This window comes from Rhincodon typus, chromosome 1 (genome assembly GCF_021869965.1).
Source record: "Rhincodon typus isolate 14 chromosome 1, sRhiTyp1.1, whole genome shotgun sequence".
Taxonomy (NCBI): Eukaryota; Metazoa; Chordata; class Chondrichthyes; order Orectolobiformes; family Rhincodontidae; genus Rhincodon; species Rhincodon typus.
Genome location: NC_063332.1, coordinates 98,829,953 through 98,841,527, shown reverse-complemented (window position 1 = coordinate 98,841,527; position 11,575 = coordinate 98,829,953). Strand labels below are relative to the sequence as shown.

Below are 11,575 nucleotides of genomic sequence, written 5' to 3'. Positions count from 1 at the left end.
GACAGGTTAGGGAGGCGGGGACGAGCTGGACTGGTTTTGGGATGCGGTAGGGGGAGGGGAGATTGTGAAGCTTGTGAAATCCACATTGATACCATTGGGCTGCAGGGTTCCCAAGTGGAATATGAGTTGCTGTTCCTGCAACCTTCGGGTGGCATCGTTGTGGCACTGCAGGAGGCCCAGGATGGACATGTCGTCTGAGGAATGGGAGGGGGAGTTGAAATGGTTCGCGACTGGGAGGTGCAGTTGTTTATTGCGAACCGAGCGTAGGTGTTCTGCAAAGCGGTCCCCGAGCCTCCGCTTGGTTTCCCCAATGTAGAGGAAGCCACACCGGGTACAGCGGATGCAGTATACCACCTTTGCAGATGTGCAGGTGAACATCTGCTTGATGTGGAAAGTCTTCTTGGGGCCTGCGATGGGGGTGAGGGAGGAGGTATGGGGGCAGGTGTAGCACTTCCTGCGGTTGCAGGGAAAAGTACCGGGTGTGGTGGGGCTGGAGGGGAGTGTGGAGCGGACAAGGGAGTCATGGAGAGAGTGGTCCCTCCAGAAAGCAGATAAGGGTGGGGAGGGAAAGATGTCTTTGGTGGTGGGGTCGGATTGCAGATGGCGGAAGTGTCGGAGGATGATGCGTTGGATCCGGAGGTTGGTGGGGTGGTACGTGAGGACAAGGGGGATTCTTTGGTCCTTATTGCGTGGATGGGGTGTGAGGGATGAGTTGCGGGAGATGTGGGAGACACGGTTGAGGGCGTTCTCGACCACTGAGGGGGGGAAGTTACGGTCCTTGAAAAACAAGGACAACTGAGATGTACGGGAGTGGAATGCGGCGGAATTGGGAATAGGGGATAGCATTTTTGCAGGAAGGTGGGTGGGAGGAGGAGTATTCTAGGTAGCTGTGGGAGTCGGTGGGCTTGAAATGAATATCGGTTTCTAGGTGGTTGCCCGATATGGAGACAGAGAGGTCCAGGAAGGGAGAGAGGTATTCGAGATGGTCCAGGTGAACTTAAGGTTGGGTGGAAGGTGTTGGTGAAGTGGATGAACTGTTCGAGCTCCTCGTGGGAGCATGAGGCGGCGCCGATACAGTCATCAATGTAACAGAGGAAGAGGTGGGGTTTAGGGCTGGTGTAGGTACGGAAGAGGGATTGTTCCACGTAACCTACAAAGAGGCAGGTGTAGCTTGGGTCCATGCGGGTACCCTTGGCCACCCCCTTTGTCTGTAGGAAGTGGGAGGAATTGAAAGAGAAGTTGTTGAGGGTGAGGACGAGTTCGGCTAAGCGGATGAGGGTATCAGTGGATGGGGACTGGTCGGGCCTGCGGGACAGGAAGAAGCGGAGGGCCTTTAGGCCATCTGCATGGGGAATGCAGGTGTAGAGGGACTGGACGTCCATGGTAAAGATGAGGTGTTGGGGACCGGGGAATTGAAAGTTCTGGAGGAGGTGGAGGGCGTGGGTGGTGTCACGGACATAGGTAGGGAGTTCCTGGACCAAGGGGGAGAAAATGGAGTCCAGATAGTTGGAGATCAGTTCGGTGGGGCAGGAGCAGGCGGAGACAATGGGTCGACCAGGGCATTCAGGTTTGTGGATTTTGGGAAGGAGGTAGAAGCGGGCAGTGCGGGGTTGGGGAATGATGAGGTTGGAGGCCGTGGGTGGGAGGTCACCTGAGGTGATGAGGTTGTGGATGGTTTGGGAGATGATGGTTTGGTGCTCAGGGGTGGGGTCATGATCAAGAGGGCGGTAGGAGGAGGTGTCGGAGAGTTGGCGTCCGGCCTCGGCGATGTAGAGGTCAGTGCGCCATACTACAACTGCGCCTCCCTTGTCCGCGGGTTTTATGGTGAGGTTGGGATTGGAGCGGAGGGCTGCATGTTCTGCGGGGGAGAGGTTGGAGTGGGTGAGAGGGGTGGAGAGGTTGAGGCAATTGATGTCTCGACGGCAGTTGGAGATGAAGAGGTCGAGGGAGGGTAGGAGGCCTTGGGGTGGTGTCCAGGAGGATGGGGTGTGTTGGAAGTGGGAGAAGGGGTCAGTAGAGGGAGGGTTAGACTCGCGGTTGAAGAAGTAAGCGTGGAGGCGGAGGCGGAGGAAAAACTGCTCAATGTCCAAACGTGAGCGGTATTCGTTGATCTGTGGGTGGAGGGGGACAAAGGTGAGCCCTTTGCTGAGGACTGACCGTTCGTCCTCAGTAAGGGGTAGGTCTGGGAGGATGGTGAAGACTCGGCAGGGCTGGGTGCTGCTGTCTCCTCTGGAGCTGCTGGCTGTGGTATACAGTTTTGGTCTCTTTGTTTAAGAAAGGGCAAAATAACGTCAGAAGAGGTTCAAAGGAAGTTCACTCAACGGAGCCCCAGGAAGAATGGATGGCATTATTCAGAAAGGTTGGACAGATGGAGCTGTATTCAATAGAGTTTAGAAGAATGAGAAGTGATCTTTTTGAAACACAGCACACTTCGAAAGAAGGTGCTGACAGGATATTGTGGGAGGGATTAGAACAAGCAGACAAAGTTTAAAAATAAGTGCTATCCCATTTGAGATGGTGCTGTAGAGAATATTTTTCTTTTAGATGGTAGTTAATCTGTGGGATTCTCTTTCTCAGAGGAAATCATGGTGGGTCCTTAGAAGTTTTAAGGCTGAGCTAGATGCTTGATTGCCAAGGAAATCAAAGGGAGTGGAGGATGAAACAGAAATCAGCCAAGATCCAATTAAATGTTGGAACAAACTGAAGGAACTAAATGCCAATATCTTGATCCTAATTTGTATGTTTGTATGTATAAATAGTGTTTGAAGGACGAATAGTCATTTGGTGTACAAGACACTTCAGCTTGACATTGCATAAACGTTCAAAAATGTATAAATATTTATTTGGCTATATTTAAAGAAGGAAAAATCTATAGAATCATAGACAACTAATTAAGGTCATTATACTACAACTGGTTACTTTCCTGCATGTTGGTATTATGTTCAAAGCAATGTTCCATTGATCAGACTTTTCACTGCATTTTAGGATTTGGAAAAACAACTTCAAAAGGCAGAGAAGAAATTGACAACATCAAATGTAAAACTACAAAAGATGGAAGATGAAGCTGAGCACTTGAGGGAGAGACTTTCGGTGCAGGAAGCTGAAATAGTGCATAAAACAGGTAGGAGTACATTGTTAGTTACACTCCAGCCACATCAAGAAGTTGGTGGTGTAATGCCATGGGCTTGTCAAACCATTCCCCCACCAAGAGTTTTAAAAGCAGGGGGGGCATATTAAATCCAGTGGCTGGGCTGCCCATCATGTACTGGCCTACTCCTGCCCTTTTACCAAGAGTAAAGTAACATCAGGCAGCCTGCCTTCCTATGGGCCAGTTGACCACTTGAAGGTCCAGGTCTAGCCATCACTGGTATTTAACAAATGATAAGAAAGGCCCAAACCAAGCAGCCAGCCTGGCAGTTCTGCTGATGCAGGAGGTTTGTGGACAGGGAGGGATGGCCACTGTGGATACTACACTTAGGTGATGGGTCACAACTCCATAAGTGTTTGAGGTTCAGTGTTGGTCAGTGAGGGGATTTACAAACTGAGGTTACTCCTGGGGGGGTGGGGTGCTGCGGAGGGTGTGGGGGCTAATAATGAGGCCAGCGCCCCAGTTAAGCAGTGATCTGGTCACTGGGCTCATTGGTTAGCAACTCCCCACAAGTTGTAACTGCTCCCCACTTTGTACCTATTTGAGGTTCAGTGAGAGGATTTACAAAGTTCTGACCCAAATGTATCAACAGATTGAGAGAAATTACTTACTTGTACACAGTGAAGATGAGTTGCAAATGACCCCACAAAAGCAAGACTAACGTACACAGATTCAAGGCATGATCACAAAGAAGAAATTGCCTCATCTGACCATCCAGGATACTGCAAGAAGGGAGAATTTCTTGAGGATGGACCAAGCATGGTGGATAAAAGAGAACCATACATTTGGTGTATTGGATTTCCAAAGAAACATTCAATAAGGTGCCACAAAAAGGTTACGTCCCAAAATATAGGCTCGTGGTGTTTGGGATAACATATTAAAAATTGATAGAAAATTAGCTAACAGGAAGCAGAGAATCAGGGTGATTGGGTCATCTTCAGGTTGGCAAACTGTAATTAGAGGGATGGGACAGCGATCAGGGCTGGGACTTCAACAATTTGCAATCTATATTTATGACTTGGATGAAGGGAACAGGAATTAGGGTGGCTCAGTGGTTAGCACTGCAGCCTCATAGCACCAGGGACCTGGGTTCAATTCCACCCTCTGGTTACTGTCTGTGTGGAGTTTGCACATTCTCCCCGTGTCTGTGTGGGTTTCCTCCAGGTGCTGTGGTTTCCTCCCACAGTCCAAAGATGTGCAGGTTAAGTGGATTGGCCATGTTAAATTGCCCGTAGTGTTCAGGGATGTGTAGATTAGATGGGTTACAGGGGGATGGTCTGGTTGGGATGCTGTGTGGGTCGGTGAGGACTTGTTGGGCCAAAGGGCCTGTTTCCACACTGTAGAGATTCTATGATTTGGAATTGTGGTCAAACTTGCTGATCAAACACAGAGGTCGGAAAGTAAATTGTGAGGCAACAACAAAAAGGATACAAGTAGGTTAGGAGAGTGGTCGACCATTTAATATGTGGAAAATAGTGTGGGAAAATGGAAGGCTGATGATTTTGATAAGGAGAACAGAAAAGCAGCACATTGCATATGGGCAGGCATAGAAATTGAGAACACAAGTAAGCTCTTCACCCTTTCAAGCCTGCTCCGTCGTTCAAACAAGATCATGGCTGAACTGTTTGTGTTTTGAATTCCACACTCCCACCCTGATTAACCTTTTAGTAATTCTCTGCCATTCTTTATGTTTTAACCAATCATTTGACCTGCCTGTCGTAAGTTTGGCTTCCTGAACTACTTCAGTTAACCACAAACGGTGGGTCCTCACCTTAGAAATTTTCTTTATAGTAGGAATATACTTATTCTGGAGTATTCTGAAATTTATTTTTAAATTTTTGCTTCTGCTTTATTGGTATCTCCTATCCTAGGATCAAAGTTCGCTTTAGTGGCTCACTGACCTGGTGACCCTTATTTAAGTTTAAACGCAGTCTTCTCTTTCAAACCTGATGTAAAATTCAATCGTTTTCTGGTCACTGCTGTCTCAAGGTGCTTTTAATCTGAGACCATTAATCTTATTTCAGTTGAGACACCAATTGCTTTTTGTTCAAAACCCTTCCAGCTGCACAAGTCAATTATTCCAATGTGGAGCGCATTAGCTCTAGTATTTAGCATTACATAATTTCACCATGCCTGTTTTGCCATTGAAACAGATCATAAGCTACTGGAAAATGATTTGCCACAAACTGCTGACCAGAGTGTCGGCAGCAGAGGGGAGCGGTTTCTTCCCGGCGTTGGGGGCGGGTGGTCAGCGGCGGCAGGTTCCTTTGCTGAAATGGTGGTCCCAGGAGGTGGCACTGGCAGCAACGTAAGTCAGACCGAGGCACCAGCTGCTTCAACCATGGCAGGCCCAGCATTGAGCCAGAGCCTTGTTAGGACCCGGCAGCTTCAGCAGCGGCGGCGTCGCCAAGATCAGCCCAGCACAGACTCTTGGTGGCCACATCGGTGGAGGCAACATGGCACTAAAGAATAGCAGCAGCGGTGCGGCTGTAGGACATGGTTGAGCCTGGGCACGTGATGGCGAAGGCAGTGGTGTTCCACCTGCAGTGGTGTGCACGGACTCAGGGCACCTGTTCGCAGGTTGAGGGATGGCCTTAAACAGAAGTTGCTGGGAAAGCTCAGCAGGTCTGGCAGCGTCTGTAAAGAAAAGTTCAGTGTTAACATTTCAGGTCCGGTGACCCCTTCCTCAGAGAATTGGATTTTGTGGCTTTTCTCTTTCTGGCAGGAAGGACTCATTGTGGAGGCAGGGGAGTGATCTGGGTGTTTGTTTCTTTTGCCTGCTTTTCTTTTATTTCTGCTTTTTGTTTTTTTTTTTTTAAAATTGTCTTTTGTATTCTGAGATGGCACCAGAGAATGGCAGCTTGTACACCTCTCATTATACTTCGGTCCTGAATCTAGAAATAAATAGTACCAAGTTGAAATCTTGTGCTATTACTGTATGGAATAAATATGCTGCTAAATAGGGTTAGATATGTGTTCACGGCACTGATGATGATATGATACTGCATATATTAGATACTAATGCAAGTGGTGCCAGTACAATATAAATTTAAATTGATATTTCAAATAGATGACCAGCTTTTTGGGTCATGTGCTTAAGAAAATTGTCTTTTATTGTCCTTAAAGTTATAGCCTTCTAAATAAAGACTTGAAAAAGCAGCACAGATCTACAAGACCATTATTATAGGCGAATTGAATGTAACATTTGAGCTATACATTTAAACTACTTACTCTTTTTCTCTCTTTTATCTGATCATCCAATTATGATATTATCTATCATTTTCACATCTAGATGAGAATAAGGCATTATCCATATCTGGACACAATGCTCAGGCAGAGATGGATGACCTAAAGACCCATCTGTCAGAGCTCAGGCAAAAGTTAGCAGAAGGCCAACTGCAGCAACAACAAGACAATAAAGATACTGAAGCTGAACATGTTCAACAGCTGACACAGGTATGACTGAAATCATTTTTCTGTGCAACCTATTTGCACGTAATTTAACCCTGATGTCATCAAGCCTTTTTAGAACTTCTAAACTTGGTAGCTTTTTACGAATGTATCTCTTGTGATGCTGAAGCGTTCAATGGCTGGTGGTGGTTTAAAGTAATTTATTTAATTAAATAAGGCATGTCCAAAGTAACACTTCAGAAAAACAGAGTGAGGTTTGGCAGAGGAAGGGAGTCTCATTTTAAGCGAAGACATTGGTACTGTCACTAGGATTACATGGGGTCAATCCATACCATACCATACCAGCTGATTTGAATTTAAATTCAATTAATAAAATGTGGAATTGAAAGCTGGTCTCAGTAATGGTGACCATACCTTGAAACTATCATTGATAGGGAAGGAAATTGTGTCCCAGTTGGGGCCTCTGACTCCAGATCCACAGGAATATAGTTGACTCTTAATTTTCCTCTGAAATAGCCTGTGAAGAACAACAAATGCTGGTCTTGCCAAAGATGCGCATGTTCCAAAGAACAAAAAAAAATTAAAAAGATACTATTAGCATATACTGCAGCTTTGTCCCTCTTACTTTCCCTGTTTATCTCACCAACAAGTAAATTAAGGGAAATTGCCTTCGGGAAATCCATTCTTGTAATATCACAAAACCAAAACGAGGCAATGTTTGTCGACATGGCACAAAGTCTCCTCAGGACATAAACAGAAATCAAACAGAAAAACAAGAACAACAGCACACAAACAATCTGCTAGAAATGTTACTAGATAGCTTTTCTTACGTCAGTTCCCCAAAGAACATGTTAGATCTGAATGTATGAAATGTAGACACATAACATCCACCATCTTCCCTCTATGAAATGAGTCTGTCGTTGCATCAATGAAAGCTAATAAATTAGATTGATATTATGTTCCACTCTCAAAATCATGCTCTTTTAGGAAACTAATGCCCCACGATGGGTCTATGTATCATGTATAATACTAACAAATACTTTCTGTATTGTAGAAAAGTCGCAGATCAATAATTTGATGCCTCATTCCTTTGAATATGGATTTCACATTTTCTGTTTCTTAAGACTGTGTACTTTACCTGGGTCTGTGTACTGTGGAGACAATAAAAAGGATTCACAATTATTTGAACACATGCCTTCAGCAGGCAGAAGTTACCAGAATCTTCTACCTTCAGATGCAACAATCACCCTAATGTACCCTATTGTGTAAATCATATACATTTTTAGTCTATATTCAGTTGTACCCCTCATTCTGGATATGTTCTCTCAATTTCGTCATGAAATTGGTTGAAAAATGTCAGATAAATACTTCTTCAAATAACTTGTCCCTCAATTCTTTCGGTGAGTAAACTTTTCATTGCACGCGTTCTTTCATCCTGATAAGGTTGAAGAATGCATTAACTTTCTGCTTTAGTTTTTTTCAACCATGATTCCCTCATGATCCCTATTTGCTGTCTTTAAGTTCCTTGGCATTCCTCAGTTTATTTTCATAGAGTTCCTCGTGTCAGTTCTGCCCTGAAGGCTTTATCATTTGGTACACTGTCTTTCTCTCCAGTTCACTGGAGGGTAGGAGATTGAGGGGTGACCTCACAGAGGTTTAGAAAATCATGATGGGCGTAGATAAGGTGAATAGCCAACGTCTTTTCTCTAGGGTTGGGGGAGTTCAAAACTTGGGGAGCATATTTTTAAGGTGAGAGGAGAAAGTTTCAAAAAGGACTTGAGAGGCAATCTTTCTTTACACAGAGAGTGGTTCGTGTGTGGAATGAACTGGCTGAGCAAGTGGTGGATGCAGATATAGTTACAACATTTAAGGGACATTTGCATTAGCACATGAATAGGAAAGGTTTGGAGGGACATGGGCCAAACACAGGCAAGTGGGACAAAGTTAGTTTGGGAACATGGTCAACATGGACTAGTTGGACCGAAGGGTCTGTTGCCATGCTGTGTACCTGTATGACTCTAATTGTTAGTTAGCCAAACTCTCTCTAATTCTGTAAATAAAGGCAAAACAGTGTGGATGCTGCAAATTGGAAACAAACACAGACAATGCTGGAGAAACACAGCCGTTCTGACAGCATCTGTAGAGAGAGAAACAGAGTTAACATTTTGAGTTTGGTATGCCTATTCTTCTTAACTGAAAGGTGTTGGAAGATAGGTTTGTTTTGTACCTTTTGACAGAGGCAGAGAAGAGGGTAGATGGTATTGAGGCCCAGATCAGAAGCCAAAGGAGGAGTTAATGGTGGGACTTTATGTTCACCTCCACCTTGAATATCAAGGATTTTTTTTTTTTAAAAAAGGTAGTGACTTTTGTGGTTACAAAAATTGCTGGAAAAGCTCAGTTGGTCTGGCAGCATCTGTGAAGAGAAATCAGAGTTAACCCCTTGGGTCACTGGATGTGAAACGTTAACTCTGATTTCTCTTCACAGATGCTGCCAGACCCACTGAGCTTTTCCAGCAATTACTGTTTTTGTTTCTGATTTACAGCATCTGCAGTTCTTTTGGTTTTTAGTTTCTTGTGGTTAATTTAGTTATATTTTATTAGCATCTAACAATTATTATGGAAAGCTTTTGAGGTAGTGCAAATAAATTTTAGCAATGTTTTTCTAAAAGTACTGCATGATGGACAGGTCAGAAAAGCAGGATCCAAAATTTAGTCAGTTGAAGAAAGATAAGATGGATGTGACTGGATGATTGGGTTCAACTGGGCTCAATACTGCATCCATTGCTTTTCATAGCATGCATCAATGATTTAGCCCTAACTGTAGGTGTTTGTTTAAGAAGTCTGTAGGTACACATATTGCTCGTGTTCTTTCTGAGGAGAAAAGCTGGAGGATCCACAAAGTTATCAATGGGCTGGTCAGGACTGTTGAGCAGAAATGTAGCAAACGGAATTTAATTCAAAATAATGTAATTGAGTGGGGAGTCAAGGCAAGGGAATACACAATGTACTGAATCTTACTTTATATTTGGCTGTCAGTTTTGAGTTTCATAAAGGATTTCCCTTTGCGAGGCCTAATGACCTTTCTCACTACATCTTACCAAACTTGTTTCATTAATTACCTGCCCTGCCCCTATAGTGCCCCTCCCACCTGATTCCAGCCCCATTCTGTCAACTGCCATTCCTAGAAGAACTCGCCACTCACCAGATAACTGCTGAAAGAGCCATGCCATCTTTAAATGCCACTCAGCAATGTGCTGTTGCCCATCACTGCAACGTAATGGCACAGCAGCCACAAAGCCACACTGTCATGGTACGCTGACACTTCCTCACACGTACAACCCCAGTCTCTCACCCTTATCGCTATTTAACCACCAGACCACTCAGTTTACCTGTCTTAGCCAAATCCCATCTAACCACCGTGTCTAAGACACTGTCACTCTGTCAACTAGACTCGAGACCCACATAGAGTCATACGACACGGAAACAGATCCCTTTGGTCCAACCAGTCCATGCCGAACATAATCCCAAACTAAACTAGACCCACCTGCCTGCTTCTGGCCCGTATCCCTCCAAACCTTTCGCATTAATGTGCTTATCTTAATGGTTTTTAAACATCGTAATTGTACCCACATCCACCACTTCCTCAGGAAGTTCATTGCATGCAAACCACCCTCTATGTAAAAAAAAATAAATTGTCCTTCACATCTTCTGCGTTTTCCACTTGGGCAACATCTCGAATAGGCAAGCAATTGGACAATTCCAAACAGGAGCTTTTATTTGCAAGCAACGGAAGTGAATGCAATCAAATTGAATAAAGGCTGCAGAATGCCTGCACAATTCAAATCTCTGCCACCTTAAAGAGTAAGAACAGTAGATGCTTAGGAACTCTACAGCCTGCAAGTTCCCCTCAGACTCTCAACCATTTTGATTTGGGACTATATCACCCTGCAAGTCCAGGAGTTCACTTCGATAACCATACTGTGGGGAACATTTCACATGGACAAGCAGTTCAAAAAAGCAAGTCGTCGCTACTTTCTCAAGCTTAGTTAAGAATGGACAGCAAATGAAATGTATCCACAGACGCCAGTATCCCGTCATCAAGTAATTCTTTATGAACACTCCTTGACTTTAGCACTGCCTTTTCAGAGTCAGCTCTCAGAGTGCCAGAAGCTTTGACATGCCTCTTTTTATCTGTCAGCCAGGGCTCCCTGATTGGAGCTATTAATTTATTCCAATCAGGGAACTTGTCTGCTATGAGGTCCACCGGGCTGACCTCGTTAGAATGACTACATCTCGCCCCCCTGTGCCCGAGGGCAGTGCCCGGTTCTTTTTCTTGGAGAGCGTCCTGGGGTGTTTTAGCACTGAGTAAGGTTCAGACAACTCGGTGTCCAATACAGGCAGTGTATAATGCACAGGAGCTTGCTTCTTCTGCTGGGTGCATCTCGGTAGAATTTCACTCTTCTTCAGTGGCAAAGGCATCGAGGGGGGGCTACATCCTTTATTTCCATCTCTGATCCAGAGGACTCACCAATGTTTGACAGAGATACTGATCCCAAGGGTTCCAGCTGCCTTTCCAATTATTCCCAGGGGCATGGCACATTTTGCTGCTGGGTCACTTGTGCAGCATTCGTATGGTCCACGTGCTTGTTCAGGACCTTCGCAGCTACCTGAACTTTATACTTCACTGGGTCTGATCTCACATTAACCTTGCTTCTTACCCATGCAGGGTCATTTCTCTGATTCTTACAGCAAACTTTGTCCCCTGTATCAAACTGTCTCTCTTGCTTAGTGGAGTCTTGTGTCAGATATTGGTGTCCCTGACGGTGTTCTAACTTGTAATTGTACGCACTTAGCATTAGAGCCCACCGCTAAATGCATCCCAAGCTATGGGTGGCACCGCTTTGTCCTATTTAAGCAGACCAAGTCGGGGTTTGTGGTCCATTATGATCACAAATTTTTGTCCATAACAGTATTGGTGGAACTTCCTGACTCCAAATATGACCGCCAATCCTTCTT

The 11,575-nt window shown here is 44.9% G+C and overlaps 1 protein-coding gene across 1 annotated transcript in view; it reads left to right on the top strand.

Annotated features, from left to right (window-relative positions):
• LOC109911626 (protein FAM184A-like) overlaps positions 1-11,575 on the top strand; it is a 129,012-nt gene that overhangs the window by 107,251 nt on the left and 10,186 nt on the right. The window contains exons 3-4 of the mRNA XM_048602608.1: positions 2,986-3,121; positions 6,441-6,604. Coding sequence (XP_048458565.1) covers positions 2,986-3,121; positions 6,441-6,604 — 300 coding nt within the window. The remainder of the gene's footprint in view (positions 1-2,985; positions 3,122-6,440; positions 6,605-11,575) is intronic.